The sequence below is a fragment of the Oculina patagonica genome, chromosome 4, assembly GCF_052425735.1.
Source record: "Oculina patagonica isolate OP01 chromosome 4, crgOcupat, whole genome shotgun sequence".
NCBI classification, from domain to species: domain Eukaryota; kingdom Metazoa; phylum Cnidaria; class Anthozoa; order Scleractinia; family Oculinidae; genus Oculina; species Oculina patagonica.
Genome location: NC_135761.1, coordinates 3,817,704 through 3,835,360, shown reverse-complemented (window position 1 = coordinate 3,835,360; position 17,657 = coordinate 3,817,704). Strand labels below are relative to the sequence as shown.

At 39.0% G+C, this 17,657-nt stretch overlaps 1 protein-coding gene across 1 annotated transcript; it reads right to left on the bottom strand.

Annotated features, from left to right (window-relative positions):
* Nucleotides 1-1,512: 1,512 nt before the first annotated feature.
* LOC144651227 (uncharacterized) lies at nt 1,513-16,696 on the bottom strand. The gene is made up of 11 exons (XM_078511144.1): nt 16,597-16,696; nt 12,521-12,719; nt 11,653-11,811; nt 9,594-9,888; nt 7,616-7,795; nt 7,403-7,492; nt 6,168-6,257; nt 5,446-5,568; nt 4,821-4,952; nt 4,096-4,212; nt 1,513-1,866 (listed from the first exon to the last, which is right to left on the bottom strand). Coding segments are annotated over exons 1-11 (1,509 nt in total). The 5' UTR covers nt 16,598-16,696; the 3' UTR covers nt 1,513-1,743.
* Nucleotides 16,697-17,657: the final 961 nt, after the last annotated feature.

Below are 17,657 nucleotides of genomic sequence, written 5' to 3'. Positions count from 1 at the left end.
AGTAGTTTCGTGTTTAATGTGAATAAGTAAATTATTTTCTATCTTTCTGATGGATTTATTCAATAATTAGAGAAAAAAGTAAACAGAATCAACAGCATTCTACGTTGCCGTTTGCTGTCGATATCGTAACGACAAATATAAACATTGGATAACTCGTGGGAATTGTTAAGAAGGTTGCTATTAGGATTTTATATTGCATGACCAGCTTGTAACACCAAGTAATAAAATTGAATCAAAATATGTAAGTTTATTGAAATTTACTGTAGTTCTAATGTAGTTTTGAGGCTTCAAAGTGAGCTACTACTCAGACATCTAAATGAAGGTACTGATTCATTCATTAGTACAATATGATTTTAGAATTTATAAGGGGCCGTAAGAAATCATGAAGTGTTTTGAGAAAGTGTTTTTTATGTGTTTTTATTAACAGCGCCGACTAAGTAAAGTAGTTTTTAAAAAGAACGCTTTTTATAAAGACGTTTAGGTAATAACGTATAGTACTTCTTCGGGATGACAATCTTAGAGAAAAATTTTCAAAAACATTTTAGATATATTTTTGTAAGAAAATTTAATTAAATATGTTACATGAAGTTATGGTTTTAAAAGAAAGTTTTGTTGGCTTGCTTTACATTTCTTTTAGTTGTTTCATAGCGGTTCGATAGGTATAGAATGATTTCATTTAACCCGTGAAACAATATCTACCAGTTTGTGCGTAATAGTCAAAACTAAACAAAAGAAGAGAATGGAATAAGTGTCTAATAGTATCTAAAATTGTAATAACTATTTCACGGGTTTAGTTACATCACTCTATTTTTAGGTATTAAAATATGATAGGAATCATTTAGTTATTTGTTCCTTTTTTCGTATTTTAAAGGTGTTAACAGAACACATAGCGTCTGTGTATTTTAAACTTTCAATTTTCAATTGTGATTAAAACTAGTGATGAATAATTACACTGGGTTAATAGGTGTAGAAAGTAGATTAAAGTAATGTAGTGTGTTGCTGTTTGTACGTTAGTACATTATAAAAAAGTTGTAGTATTAAGGGAAAGTAAGTTTTAATAAAGAAAAATTCTTGTAATGCGTTCCTCGATACTTACGACTCACGTCGTTTTACTACCGTATGTTACAAGCTCGAACTGTCTCTCATTTCTTACTGTCATTAATTTCCTTTAATGTTATTTCTGAGAATTTGATGACACATCAAGAAATTGTTATATAGTCAGATTTTATTTCTTTGCCTTACTTAAGGAGTATATCGTAGCAGTAACAAAAATTCTCGATTCTGGTTCTTTGCTCGCCTACTTGTTACGTAATTGGGGCGCGACTTCGTGAGTGTCCAATTGTAGGCGTCTATAAATCCGCGCGTATACAAACAAAGATTTTGCGACACAATTTTTCTCGGTTGCTTTTCCAAACAAATTAAAGTAGGAAATAAATATAAACGATATTTGCCAGCCTAGGCCGGTTCGTATTGGGAAAAACTGTACCCGAGGTCTTGGGACCTCCCGGCCGGCAAATAAAATATATATATTTAAATGTTTTTGAGCACCGGTAACGTAAACTATTGTGCAACACAGTAACTGTTAACAGTACATAAAACCTGGCATTTGTTTTGCAAGCACCTCTGTCTTGCATGTTGTTATCACGAATTGCACATTACAACAGAAAGCTTCACAAAATTAACACTGTGACTCAGATCACGAATGAGGGACATGGTGTTTTGGAAAATCCAGCACAAGCGGCTTTAGTTAGAGCTCATTGGTTTCTTGGCGTAAAACACTCCCCATGTTTGTTCACCGCCTCTGCATCTGGACAGCTTGTTTGTCCAACTGCTCACTATTGAACTGTAGTCTTCACTGGAGAAATCCTAAATTGTTAATAAAAACATGATAAATAAGTAATAGATTACAAAACAGAATCACCATAGCACACTAAAAGAGGGGCATGGGGCACGAGGGGGTATGGGGAGCAGAGAATCAAAACAGCTGCTTCCTTCCCTCCTCTCTCCAACTTTCTGTAAAAAAAATTTGGCACTTTTTGTTTGCTTTCCACCTTCTTTGAAATCCGCTTTCAACCTTTTTTTCCCACCTTCATAAACCTTACCCGGTTGCCGAACTGTTTCTCATCAAAATGTACATACAGGTTAGTTTTTCACAGATAGAAAAACCTATACAAAATATATATTGGACATAGTAGTAGTAGCCCTCCACTCCTTCTCAGGAGCATAGGCCATCAACAGTCTCTGGCCATAGCCTCCTGTCCTGTGCAATACAATACAATACAATACAACAACTTTATTTAAACACGGTACTCTAACTGGTACCAACTCTTGCCAATGGACTTGTGTTTTGCCCAGTCGCGTGTTTCACCAAGGCTTCAAATTGTTCACTTTCGTTTATTGTTACGATGTTCAATTTTTGTACAAGTAAAATTCGAAGTCTGTATGAAATAAGTATCAGTTAGTAATAAATCCATCAAAAATTAACATTGAAGTAAGAGAGAAGCAATATTTACCCATTGGCGTCTCTGTTGCATTCGCGACTAGGCGAAATTTAGATCAGATCTTATTAATTAGTAGTATCGGCTCGCCATTGTAAACGCCCATACAGATCTCCCGCTCATATTTTATTCTACTTGTGAAATGAAAACTATAAATTGAATGCAAAGTATTGTTATGCGAATAAGTACAGATCTTTGTCAGAAAACTAAGGTTCTAATAGTAAACACCATATTCAACTCATTGTCATACTGTTCCTAATTGTTTTAATGATCTGAGGAGTCCTCGTTTTGTCCTCGGCGTTTCATAACTGTACAGCATCGTTACTCTGTTTTGTTTTCTTCGTGTGCATTGTCCCATGAATCTGATCTGGAATACTATACATTCTTTAAATATTGTTGGAATCTTCCTCTTGAATCTCGTGATGGGTTTAGCTCGATGGACTCTCATGCTCATGCTCTTTGAGGTTTTCTTCATGAATTGAGATCTGAAACCTTTACTGAATGTATCGTTGAATGATCCATCCTTTCTCATAAAGCTGTCTTCTTGTGCGCATCCTTTCATGATATTGTTGTATTTTATGTCATCTTTCTCGTTTGGTACATGCAATATCTCTTTCATTTTCTCTTTAGGCTGTTTGTCGGTTTCTACTAGTGTATTCTTCGCGTGAATCTTCTCTTTCTCACTTTCCATTGAAATTAAAGCCATTTCTTGTTTGTTTCTTTCTGTGGCAATTACTTCTTCTGTAACTTCTCTTGCATTATCGTACTTACTTGTTTTTCGCGTCTTCCTTTTCGCATTGTTTCTGATCATGCAAGCTTTTAATATTTTCTAAGTGGATGTTTCCAACCTTCTCATATTCCATTTCATCTGGTAGAGCTGCATGTCTGGTATGCGATGCGGTAAACTCTGTACAATAACCATTTTTATGAATCCCGCAAATCGAATTCGTGGAGCGTTTCTTTTCAAGCAGAATCAATAGATCTTGGTGTTCGATCGCGCGCGCGTTCTTGTTCGGCATTGTCTTCTCATCTATGTAGTTGCGCGCATCAGTCAACGCTTCAATTATAAGTTTGTCCAACTTCTCCTTTCCATTCTCTAGTAAATCAAATTCTTCATCCGTGAGGTGAGTCGCATATTCATAATGTTTGTCCTCAAATGTTCCCCAGTGGTCTGCGAGTTGTCCCAGGAGACGTTCCACTGTTTCATCATCTTTTCGGGCTAAAATTGATTGTCGCAGTTTTCTTCTCTGTCTTAGAAGATCGTTTCTGGCTTCAATTCGTACCGTTAATCTCGGGTCATTGGCGTTTGGTGCCATCTTCTGTTCGAGGTGTTTCACTCGTCTTTTGCGTATGGTGCCATTAAATCAGTTCGAAGCTTTTGGACTTCGAATGTTTTTGGACTTCGAATGTTTCAACTTGTTCTCTGCTTCTAACGAACGTCTCCAGGTGTTCCGTGGTCGACCTCTCTTTCGACTCCCTTGAGGATTCCAGGTCAAAGCTTGTCTTGTGATGCTACAGGAAGGCATATATATTGGACATACAGAGTATGTTTAAGCGCCACATACACACAACTCGTACAGAACACATTTTACGTTACCTTCACAAATTTGTCTTTGGATTGCTCAAAGTTCTTCAGTTCACTCTCTATGATCTGTCCAAACTGCGTTGTTCTATCTTCAACCGTGACTGCCTCAAATCCAACTTCACGCAGAATCTGTACATAAAAAAAATAAGACATTACTCTTTTGAAACATGATTATAGCATCCATGATTCACGGCAGCAACTTTTTAATTCAGTTAAAAAAATTAAACCACGATCAGGCTCTTCTTTCCTTGCGGAATAAGAAAGGTATGGCGATTCATACAGTGGAATCCAGTCTTTTTCGCGAACCTCAAAGGGAAATAAAACTGAATAAGTTCGACTAATCCGAGATAAAATTGCAGTGATAGCTGAGGGAAGGGAAACCATTTTTGGTTCAAGTTACATGTACATTGGGAAGTTCGGGAAATCGTGGTTCCACTGTGTCACAGAATAGCTTTTAGGACTCTTAATTTAAACACAACGGCATTACACTTTTTTACACGCGGTCAACATGGCGGACCGACATCAGTCCTGATCGTGACGCATGATGGGAGCACATGGCGATGACGTATGTGACACACTGTATTTTTATCTAGGGAAAAAAATGACTGATGTACTGTATTTTTTTTAATAACGTAACGTCAGATAACAGCTCCCACTTTGGCACAAAATGCACGCCCGACTCTGCAGTACTGAACACCGTTATAAAGAAGAAATAAGACATTCTCCAATCAGTTCACCTTTCCATAGCTTTCAACATCAATCAAGTGATACTGACGTTCTTGCAGGTACTTTGTAAACTGCTCAGAGTGTTTTCCAGGACTACAACAGTAATCTGTTATCAGTAACTGTCCACCAGGCTTCAGCCATCTCTGTTGTGAAATAACGCAGTCACTCAACAGTGAATATATAGCTCAATCAATTGACTACAATCATAAAAGGGGGGGGGAGGGAGAAACGAGGTCTGGGACCGAATAGCGATGTTCTCACAACTTGCAACGCGAACAATTACTATCATTAATTAATAGCAAACTAACTTGCCACTGGTTAAGCAGACCCAAATGATTCATTGATTGATCGATGATTGATCACGAGATAGCTGGCCGGTCTAGATAAACAAATGTTTTTTTATGCATCATTGTCAAATGCATAAGCTTCAGTAAGTCACCTTTAAGTTTTGGTGACTATTCTTAATGCTTTTTTCATGCTCACATTCAGCTGATAGTAACTTCAAGTTGGTAGCCTAAGCTATTGTTAAACAGCACCCTGCAGTTATGCTTAAATCCCATAAAAGCGTGTTTATATTTTAAACTATTTTACAAACAGAAAAATAATACATGTCAAGTTTTATTCAATCAGACTCACAAAAATCTTCTGGAAAAGAGCTTTTTTGTCTTTAATATGTAGTATGGTCTCTCTGCTGTAAACTGCATCAAACCTTTCAGAAGGGAATTCTCGTTTTGTGGCATCACTCACTTCAAATTGTACCTATTGAAACAAAGAATGTGAGAAATGAAATAAAAAATATAACAACAACACAGTAATCTGAGACGGCCATTTCTTTCTAGATCTTTCTGCATATATAATCCTTTGCGAACGTGTCATTGATCCTTTGCGGCACTTTCGTTGATCTTTGCGAGCATTTCGTTGATGCTTTGCGTGCCGCATTCAAGAAATCGAAATTTTTTTCGCTTTGTCAGTCGGACCAATAAATCCGCTACATATACACGAAGGCTTCAATGATGCCTCCTCGGGTTCCGCGCTCTGGGTCGGAACCCTGCGGGGGCAATTAACAAAAAAGATTTTAACCCATGGCTCTTTGAATGCTTCATTGTAGCGTCAGAGAGTTTATTCTGATATTCATGTTGAGGAACCACAGGAAATTTACAGATTCATGAAAAATGAAAATTATTAGCGTTGCCTTGTAGGCTATTTTGTAACCTTTGATTTGATAATAGTTCTACGTCACTACGTTATCTGTGATGTAATCCAGACGCACTTCGATTCTAGACTGGAGACATCTCTAAAGGTACATGTATACGGTAATCTTGAAAGGAAAAAATTAAGGTATAGCGAAGACAACAAACCTTACTGGTTTTATAGTGTTCATATGCTTGAAGTGCAAAGTTGATCATGTCAGTGGACAGATCAAGACCAAGAACATGGGCGTGATAGGTCTAAAAAAAACAGAATTATAAAATGTCAGTACTGCAGTGAATTAACTACACTGTACATTGCATAGCAGAGTGCAAGAAAAACGATATTCATTGGCTTGCTTTCTAGTTATGTAAGACAGTTAAACAGAATTTAACATAGTTAACGACGAGGAGCAAGAGTCTTGTCAGTAGCGATTATTCCCTCCACATTGACTGCTACCGGATCCTTTGGTCAACTGTCTTCGGTTGCAACGTTCACTAAGGAGCATAAAGTGGGTTCAGGGTCCAGTGCCACCCAGACATCTTCAGATAACCATTGGTCATTTGAGGCTAGTCGGCGCTCTTTACCTGTCCACGAGAGACCATGTGATGCTGTGGGCTGCAGGGGAGTTCTGTGTTTCATCCTAGCGCCCACAGGATTGTCAGTGACCTGCAAGCGGACTCGCTGAAGAAACCGGCATGTTTTACAGTCCAAAACATCATGTGCTCTAAGACAGATCCCTTTTACGCGGGCTGCGATGTTTACTCGAGGCGTTGCAAAGTCTGTGTCTGCCCCATAGTGGCTTTGGAATTGGTGCATCTACCTGTCTCTGGTGGGTCTACTTTGGGTCCCGCTTAAGTATGACAATGGCCGTCTACTAATTCGGCAGCAGCTGTCATCCACTATTCAGTCAATCTTACATTTTGTCGGTTATTCTGGCTCATACTGGGGTCATAAGTTCCGTATTGGGGCGACAACCACGGCAGTTCCCCTGAAGTCCCAGATCACCTTATTAAGATCCTAGGTTGTTAGTCTAGTGATGCTTACCAGATCAAATATCTGTGTGCACGTTAGTTCAATTCTCCCTGTTTCCAGCCAATCGTTGATATAGCAGGTATGTTCAGTACACTTGGGACCTAAGTGGAGCTAGGGGAGCTAGGTGCCTCAGGTTGGGTTTCTGGGGGCTGTGGCTTGGGAGCCCCGAGCCCCTTTTGTTGTTCTGGGTTGGTCCCAGCCTGATCTGAAGGTCGCTTTGGTATGGCGCGGGGAGCCCGTGACTGGGTTGCGGGTTGAACAGGCCAGTCAGGTGTTTTACCGCGTTGGGGATTGCTGTCGCAGTCCCCGGGCCCCTTGGGCACTTAACTTCCAATTGCTACATACGTTAGCAATAATTATTGATACTCACATTAGCTATGTAGAAAGCACTACCACCTATGCCACACCCAACGTCCAGCACCTCCTGATCTCTCTGAAGATTTAGACGACCAAGAAGTTCCTTGATGTGAAAAACAAAACAGAAAATCAGTGGATTCATTCAGTTTTTAGTTACAAGAACCCTCAGGATGACAAAACAAGAGACAAGAAAAGACAACTAAGGAGGGATATTTAAAATTACTACCTTTGTTGTGGTCATTCCTCCAGGGCTCACAAAGCCTTGACCAAATACTCTCTCGTACATGAGGATGCCAGTCTTGTTGTACTGATTGTTGTCAAGAAATTCTTGCAAGCTTCCTTTGCCTCCATTCTTTACTGATACTTTTTTCCACAACCAAAACATCTGATTCTTGTTTTGTTTGTGCTGTGTAAAATATAATCAAAGCAAATGTAACGAACTACAGGTATCTCTCTTTGCAGTACCATTGTAACATCAACGATCCTCAATTTAGATAACAGTTAAACCACGTGACGGGAACAATACGATACGATACCATACCATACGATATGATGCGTTCCAATACAATAAGTTTATTTGCCCGTGCCACAGATGGGCCATCAGGCTTGATAAAATATAAAAATGCACAAAAATAACAGTAAGATGATAATACCAATGGTTATAATTTGTATAGTAATTATAATGACCAGGGTAGCTAAAATGATATCAAATTTCAAACTATTTGCAATAATAATAACTATAATAATAAAAGTTTTCAAGGAATACATTTTTATCCAACTAATAACATTTAGTAATGTGAAGTACACTAAGGGACCATGACAAAGGGTCTGCTTACAAGCAAGAGGTGTCTGCCTACAGGAAGTGTGTGTTAGCAGAGGTTTGACAGTATCAATATAGGTACGTGTAGAGATGGTAACATGGTTGTCACAGAGATAAGTTTTACAAATTTACTGACATTTCCCAGACTTTTTCCTGACAAACTTACGTTTTCTTTTACCAGTCTGTTTAAGGAGTTACGTCATGGGAATTTTGCGTATTTTTCTTCTAAACTGTTCTGAAAATAGTGGTAGGCAACTTAACCCATAAAAAACATCTTAAGAAAGATAAAACCTTAATTTATGGACAGGAGAGAAATCAAACCACGGCTATAAATATCGATTTTATGAAGAAGCGCGGAAATAACTTGAAAAGTTAAGCCTTATTATTTCAAGTTGTAATCCATTTCCATCCTAGCCATCCACAACCAAAGACGCTCGTTAACAGTTTCATTGCTCTAATGTTGTTAATAAAAATGGGCCATTATTTTTAGGTTTCCTGCGACACAAATATATATTTTGGCTGTTCGAAAAATCTGGTAAAATCCGTGACAAAGCCCCTATAAAATAAGGATTTCCCTAAAGCCATCTCTTGCATCCATGTATTTTTAAAATTTTCAACTTATTATATAACAGGCATAATATCTCTTATTTTCTCAGGAGTATCTCCACCAGGGCTTTCCACAAGTTGCTTGGCAACTTTCTGGCAACTTTTCATATTTCGAGCAACTTTTTCCCCTTTAAGCAACTATTCTCCTTTCGAGCAACTTGTTGCATTTTAAGCAATTTCTAGACCGAAGATTTCCGAAGATTGTCAGAGTGTTGCCCGAAGGCCATACGAAAGTCTCCAAAGATTAACGAAGTTTGCCGATGATTTTCGTGGAACATCCGAAGACGTTTCGACTTTCAACTCATTCCCCATTAAAAAAATTCTGCGATGATTATTAATCACTTTCATATCCATCCGTATTTCATATACATTACATCGTTACAAAATTAGTCAGCAAATTAAACATGACGTCATCGATATGTTCACGATTTTTTTCAGTGAAAGAAATCCTTGTAATTCGACGAATTTTCGCCTTAAAATGTTATTAGATACTTCTGTTGCAGTGAGATGAGATCGCATGAAACTGCTTAAAAATCTTACCTTCAAAGGGAAATTAGCACATATTTGGAGAAATTATCTTGATAAACAACAGCGTTTTGGATTTTTTGGGGGCAATTTTCGAGCAACTTTTTTAAATCAAAAACAACTTTTTTCGAATTTTGGAGCACCTTTTTCAGAAATTTTGAGCAACTTTTTGAATAATTTCGAGCAACTTATGGAAAGCCCTTATCTCCACACCTTGTATTTATTTTTTGTTGCTGTTTAGGCGTACATGTACCTTTATATATGCTTCCAGTGAACGTTGAGTGACCACTTCTAATCTAATAACATTGCCATTGGGTTCTTGCTTTTCGACAGCTGAGAAGAAATCAGTGTACATCTGAGGAGTTCTGTACACCGATGGGTTTTCAGACTTAAATAAGCTTCTCATGTCTCCTATAGGATGATAGCATGACTCGCGGAAGAAGAGATATCCGTCATCTTTTAACCACTGAAGCATGTTCATTGCCAGCTTTTCAACTTCTTTATCTGACAGGTACATGAGCAGCCAGTTGGTGAATATCACATCATAGCTGCAAGGGATTTAGTTTGACAAAATTGAAACCTTCTATCAAGAAAATTTAGATCCCTTCACATCATAGCTGATAAAACTGCTGGAGCGATCTGTGGTCATAGCTTAAAATATAAAAATGGTTTAAACAGATCTAAAAATATAAAAGGACAGTCTAAATTTTCGATCGCCGAAATTCTTGAAACAGGTGTAAGCAGCAAGAACAAAAGACTGTTTCTGGAGTCTTTACATTCTTTCCTCGACAAAAACACTATAAACGAAAGTTAGCGCCCTTCCCAAGGGTTTACGCATCGCTAGTTGCTCCCCAGGGGGGGGGGGGGGCAACGAATAATAACGTCAATGCAACTTATTAGAATTCTGCGAACCTTGCAAAATTCATCATTCTCTGAAGAAGACCGCAGAAGGCGATCGAAAATTTAGAGTATCCTTTTATATTTTTAGATCTGTTTAAACCATTTTTATCCATTTTTATATTTTAAACATCATAGCTGTATGGGATTGAAAGAGACACTGTCAGGAGCTTCACTTCAAACATCCAAGAGCCCCAAATCGTATGGAAACCCTCAAATAGTCGTCTTGTGTTGCTAAAAATTAGTATGCATGCTTTAGGGGGAGCAGGAATGGCGCAGTGGTGAGAGCGCTCGCCTCCCACCAATGTGGCCCGGGTTCGATTCTGGCCCGGTGTCATATGTGGGTTGAGTTGGTTGTTGGTTCTCGTCCTTGCTCCGAGGATTTTTCTCCGGGTCCTCTGGTTTTCCTCCCTCCGCAAAAATCAACACTTCCAAATTCCAATTCGATCAGGAATACACGGCCCCACAAGCTTATAGCTTTAATCTTTACCTGTTTAAATAAAGGTAATTTTATTGAAGCTATAAACAAGTGATATTATTGTGATGCCATCGGGAACTTTAGATCTCAACTTGAAAAAGCCAGGCTGTTTTTTTTTTTTCCAAGTTCTGCCCTTGTGGCCTGGAGGAGAAAAAAAGCTAAAAACGTACAACGGCTCCCCTCTTCCCTTCAACGACAATTTGCTTTATATCTTCATCTTGATGTTCTAGGTGAATTTCATGTACGAGCTATAGTGCCTCGCCAAGTTTAGTACTTTTTCCTGAAAAACAGAAACATCTCCGTGACGGTGTCCCTTTAATGGAGCAAAATTGAAACTTTCTCAAAAGAAAACTTCATAGATCTCCCCTACAGTATAAAATTATGGTTCCTGTAACACGAGTCTATGTGGTCATATTTAGCTGCTGAACCAACAGTAGGCCCAGAGTTCTCAGTAATGTGGCTAGTAAACAAGCTTTATAAACAAAGCGTTGGATTTTCAAGCCAGAACATGCAGCTACTTGTTTTAAAAGACAGTGAGATGCCATCTTTTGTCGCCAACCACTGAGAACCCTAAATGCAGCTCTACCGCTTTGTACTTATTTTTACATAAGGCTCTTTAATTTTCACAAGACCGGAATATTTCACCTTGGTTAAGTGTATTGTCACAAAGTTAAGTAAACTTGGTACAGTATCGAACCATGCTTCTCTATCACCGAGAAGTGACTACATCATGTGACACTTGTAAGAGATTGAAATTCTGGCATATATAGTTTGCCTGCTCCAAAATTAAGGCCACTACATGTTCAAATTGGTGGTTAGCTTTAATGTGGGGGGGGGGGGGGGGCAAAACCCCAAAGAACCCCCCCCCCCCCCGGGTAATATCCTGCAACAGCTTTGTTATTGTCATTATTTATTAAGAAATGCACAGTAAACTTACCTTTCTTGTGGCAGATTAAGCTTTGTGACATCCGTGCACACAAAATCTATGTTATTAAACTTTGCTCCATTGACTTCCTTGTTCTTGTCAGTAAAGGACTGCATGAAATCAACAGCAGTGACATGATGAGCCTCCTTGGCTATATCTCCTGTAAAGCGACTGTTTAAAAAAATAAGAGACAGTCAAAAATAAATCTTCAAACTCTGCTCCAACAATGAGCTTTAATTTTCTACTGTCACTAGCAGGACAGAAATGCCAAACATTAAGTTGCCTTTGGGGAGGTTAGAATTGTACCACTCAGAAACTAGTTCAGCACTCAGTACAATTCAGTGCCCTCATCGGCGTTGATGATCTCTATGTTACCGTTTATGGAGTAGTAATGAATTCCCACTGGGAGCCGGCCCCTACTCCCAAACGCCCCAGGTTGGGATAAGATATGAGAAGAGGCGATCCCGAAGGCGGGAGCGAGAGCTAAGGCTCAAAGGTGAGTTATCGCTGCGGGGTGAGGGTGGGGCGACAGTCTGGTGTCTGGCGTCCGTTTAAACGAAGAGAGGGGAAAAAACAGGACAAAACAGACCTATTTATACTGAACTAGCCAAACATTATGCACAGTAGACTCCCTAGAGTATAAACAGAAGCAGGGAAGTAAACAAGTGATATCCCAAAGGAATAAGGGACGTTTGTGCTTGAGGACTCTCGGGGAGAATAGAACTGATGATCATCTGCATACATTTTAGGGTTTACCCTGATTTAATAAGCTCGGTCATTTTGGAAGATGGTAAATAAAAAGGGCCCGAATGCAGATCCCTGTGGGCACCCTTTTGAAACCCTCTACCACTTGCTGACTATGTAAGTGTAACATCATTACCCAATGCCTGCTCCAAGTTCCAAGACATCTTTTCCTTTGATACATGGCAACATTCCCAAGATTTCAGGATGCTCATCCTGTGACAACGTCTTGGCTTTAGTGTCACACATCATTTCCTCGACACTCTGCGCAATAGAGTGCTGTTTCCAGAAATCAGTCATCTGGTCACGAGTCTGATTCGATTCCATAACTGCTGCCACTAAAAACAAGATATGTTTTGCGTTGTCGGGTCAACGGCCAAAGTAGAAACAAGCAGATTGGAGAGATACTGTGCCATGTAACAAGTAAACGTTATTTGCCAAGAGGAATTTTTCTCTGGCTTCATGATTGCAAGCTAAGGAGACATTAGGCGGGCAGCAGCATCCATTTCAATGCTCTCAAACATAAAAATCACTCGCGAGCGCAGCGTAAAATCGGTTTGTTTTGTCGGTCCCGTGAGTGAGTTCAAACATCTTCGAAACTCCCTTGGAAGTCTTCGGGAAACTTCGATTATCTTCGGAAAAGTTCGAAAATGATCGGAAACGTTCGTATGGCCTTCAAACAACAATCGGAGAATCTTAGGAAATCTTCGGTCTAGAAAATGCTCAGAAAACAAAAAGTTGCTAGAATAGAATGAAAACCTGTGGAGTAGTTTTTGGGACAGTTTTAGCCCCCCCCCCCCCCCCACGTTCAAAAACGCTCCGCCACCTCTGCAGAGCCACTGCATGAATGCGAACATCAATGCAAAATGTAACAACGTATAAATTTGGAAAATTTGGATATGCTCCCGGCCTTGTGAGGTTGCCATCTTTTATATTTTCCAGTCCAGCACATACACTCAACTTGAATTAATGTTGCTCCATTTGCCACTGTAAAGTATTCATAATATCAGAACCTTAATTTTTGGTCCAATAAAAAGCGTCTTGAGATTCAACCCCAAAGAATTCCACACAGGTCAGATGATGTTACGCCACAAAATGTAACGTAACAACTTTTTAAAGCAAAATATAACAACTTCGTTACGAAAAATTTAACAACTTCTTTACCACGAAATGTAACAACGCAAAATGGAGAATTGTTAAATTTTGCCTAAAAAGTTGTTACATTTCGAGTTAAAATATTTTCCGTTATAAGTTGTTACAATTTTGCGTTAGTTCGTTACATTTTGTGACGTAACATCATCTGATCAGTGTGGAATATTTTGGGTTTGAATCTCGGGACGCTTTCCATTGGACCAAAAACTCTGGTTTTGATTCTGGGTATTTCCAGTTCAATTTCAATACAGTGACTGTATTGAAATTGAAAATATGAAAAAAAGGGCAACCTCACAAGGCCTGGCGTATACCCAAATTTTTAAAAATTCCTTCCCAAAAATTTCCACTTAATTTAGTTTTGCTTGCAAAGTTTTGGTTGAATGATTCACATTTTGAAAATTCAAGCAGTTTTTGGTTTTTCTGGAAATCTTTGAACCCTTCATCCTTGTTCCCAAATTTCCAGCATTTTTGGTCCAAACGAAAGCACCGTTAGATTCCTCTTCTAGAGCTCGAGCACGCGCATTGGGAACTAACTAAATAGTGGGCCGCCTTCAGTTTCAAACCGTCCGCTCATGTCGTTGAGTTGGACTCAAATTTCTCCCTATCCTCAGTTATTGCGACCTCTTGAAGATCTAAACGGTGTATTGACAAGATTACCTACCTTATTACATGAAATTTTCGCGACACGTTAATTTCGAGAATTTCGCGATTCCAAAAAAATCGCAAAATTAAAGTGACGCGAACAATAAGTGTCGCGAACATAACATGACGCGAAATTTAAGTGACTCACATTATGTCAACAATCAAGAAAAAATAGGTTTAGTACCACTCAAGGAAGGACTTTTCAATGTAAATGGATGTTGTCGTCAATTGACTCAAGAACAATAACTCATGCACGTACAAGCATGACCTACTTGTAGACATTGTGAGACTGCTCTGTTGTTGCTTCTTCCGAGAATTAGTCCCGCCCTTGCGTTTTTGTTAATTTTGACGTTATTGTTCCTTTGATGAAGTCGTTTTATTTAATTCAAGGGCATATTAATAATATTAATGTAAATTGTGTCTTACCCAAAAACGCGAAATTAAAGTGATTCAAAATAGTTACAAAATTTTCGCAAAATCGCGAAATTTTAGTGTCGCGAAATATGCCCATCTCAAAATCGCGAAATTAACGTGTCGCGAAAATTTCATGTAATAAGGTATTTTCCTGTATTTTGACGTGAATATTTTTGCCAATCAGCCAACAAATAGTTAAGGCTGCGGGCGAAAACGCCACTTAGATTTTTCGGCCATATTTAAAAGTGCTCAAAAGTAGCCGAATTTTGGCATGTGAACCTTGGTTTATTTGAGAAGCTTTATTCTAAAGCTTTTTTCGCTGGTTGGCCAGGGCCGTACCTAGGATTTTTTGTCTGCGGGGGCAAACTCCACTATTAAAACTCCGCTGTGGGGGCAAACTCCAATATAGCTACAAGAAATAGCCAAGCAAAATCAAACACTATGTTAGAAATTTAGTTTTCCTGGCGTGGGCCCCCTGCCCCCCCGCTAGGTACGGCCATGTTGGCACTTCTTTTTTGAGAAATAACATGTGCGAAAAACTTGGAATTTCGAAGCCGCCACTTTTCTTGAATCGGCAAAACAAAAGAAGCCATTCTTTCACCGAAAAATAAAACCAGCCAAACATGCATATTTCGTTCTCCACAGCGATTTGCTAATTAGACCATGACTTCTATGTTAATAAAGCTATGTTGTTTTAAAATGTTCTCAGACTATATACGTACTCTTGCTTTAAAATATCTAGAACTGCTACATTCTACATTTTTTCTCCGTTTATCCAACCCTCGGCTGAGCTACTTTTCTAGCTATACAAATTGAGGTGGCTCGTCGGTTCGTCAGTCGATTCCAACCTGGAAGGTGCATTGTTCAGCTGGCTCGTTGGCTCGTCCGAAACCTCCATAATTGTTAAGACATGTGTCGTCCTGTATACAGAATTCAGGGCCAATTTGGTCAACCTCATCTTCATGTGTCGGAACGCTTTGTAGAACGAGGCATAACACAATAGATGGTATCAGGGGGGGAAAGAAACGAGGTCTGGGACCGAGTAGCGATGCTCTCACAACTTGCAAAGCGATCAATTCACGATGTAGTCAGCGGTTTTTTGGCGATGATGCAACAGGCAATCTTTTCCCGCGAAATGGAAGCTGCTATGCCGTGGAATCACTTATTATAAAGGGGTTCAATTCTCTTAACTAAAAATCTAAAAGCAGCGTGTTTATCCGAAAATTTCGTCATCGTCGTATAGTTTTAAGAACGCAGAATTTTGTGATGCCGTGCTACTTCTCAGTGCTGAAATGCAAATGTTTGTACCACGATTTTCAACTGGCCCACATGGGGATTGTAAATGAAGTAAAACAAAGAAAGACCAAGTGAACAAACAACCTCGAAACAATAGAGCAAGAACAATAGCTCCGACCGGCGCGGGAATATTCGATCGCCACGTTTTCATTACCATTCCCGTGATGGTTTTATTTCATAACAAACACTACATATTGACACCAAGAACCTTTCCGGTGTAATTTTCGCTGCTTTAAAGACAAAACTTAGAAAGTCTTTTTTATTACTATATATATAAAAAAATCGAACTCTCTCACTGGTCCCATGTTGTTATTGTTTTGGCAAGTGCTCATGCGCCTTAGAGACATCCGCTGACTACCGCCCCGATGATTGCTTTGCAAGTTGTGAGAGCATCGCTCAGATTTCATATAAGAGAATGTATGGGAAGTTGCTTCCCCCCCCCCTGGATGGTATTCTTATTCAATAAATCAACTCTCGCCTTGCGGACACCCGGCTATTGCGGACACTCGCTATAACGGACAAAATCCAGATCCTTGGCGAAAGACGTTTGACTGGAAATGACTCCATCTATTACGGACTCTCGCTATAACGGTCAATAAATGACGCCCCGAGCGTGTCGGCTATAACGAGAGTTGGCTGTAAGTGGACCTGTATTCTGTAATTAGCCAGCCTCGCCTTGTACGAATAGAATCAAACTTTTATACCACTTACTTTTTATCGTTATTTCACGGTTGAAGGAGAACAGCAGAGTGCTGGTGTTCCACAAATATACAGAAGAAGAATTCGAACGAGCAAGAATATTTAATTTATGCTAAACACACTTGTAAACCTGCATACAGCAGATACAGACAATTATAAAGACTGTTCGAGGCCGCGTGACGTCACGATACGCTATTTGATCTTATCAGAAGTAATTTGTAACGGTTGACTTCGTCTAGATTCAACTGATCGCGAAAAATGCTTCATGAAATACTGATTTTCTCATCTTTTGATAAATAAAGTTCACATACCTTTTATCGTTTGTGTGGTTTACTGTGATTTAATGGGATTTTGAGAAGAGAGGAATTAACGGCCTTAAAATCCCATCAAATCACAAAAGCTTTGGTTTTCGTTGTGTGTGGAACGAAGCGAGTTTAAAGGGGCAGTAACACGAGAATCATATCGAAAAGTCGAGGCCAAAAGAAATGTTTATATTAATGGAAATTTTAAAATTATGGTAAAAATGTGAATAAGTGAATGTATTGAGGCATAATTTTAGCACAATTATAGCGAAAATCCATCAAAGTCGCCACGATATTGCCCCTTTAAAGGTGAGTACAAGATTTTGTATTTGGGAAACTCTTTCAGCTCTCTGACCCGCAAAACACAGTGAGACATTGGAAGGTAAGCTGAGAGCATTAGATAAGCAGTCTAATATCCTCTATAAATGCGTGTAGATGCCTCGGTAAAGGTTTTGTAATTGATAAATCATAAGTTACAGTGTTGATGTAAATTTTTGCCCATACCAAACATCCTCGATACAGTAATGTCATGTTGTTTGAAACTGATTCTGTATATATGTTGGGGAATAGTAAAATAGATTGCATTTAATTTTGTACCCTGGGTAGAAGGAAATTAAAAGACTGTTAGAAATTCAAAACACAAGTGAACTCGAATTCGTAAGGAGATCAGCTGAGGAATACTTTGATTTATTATATAAACTGCAGTGGTATAGTGAGTGGTAGCAAATCGATAAAAATGGTATCACACATGTGTGGATAAAAATGATATCT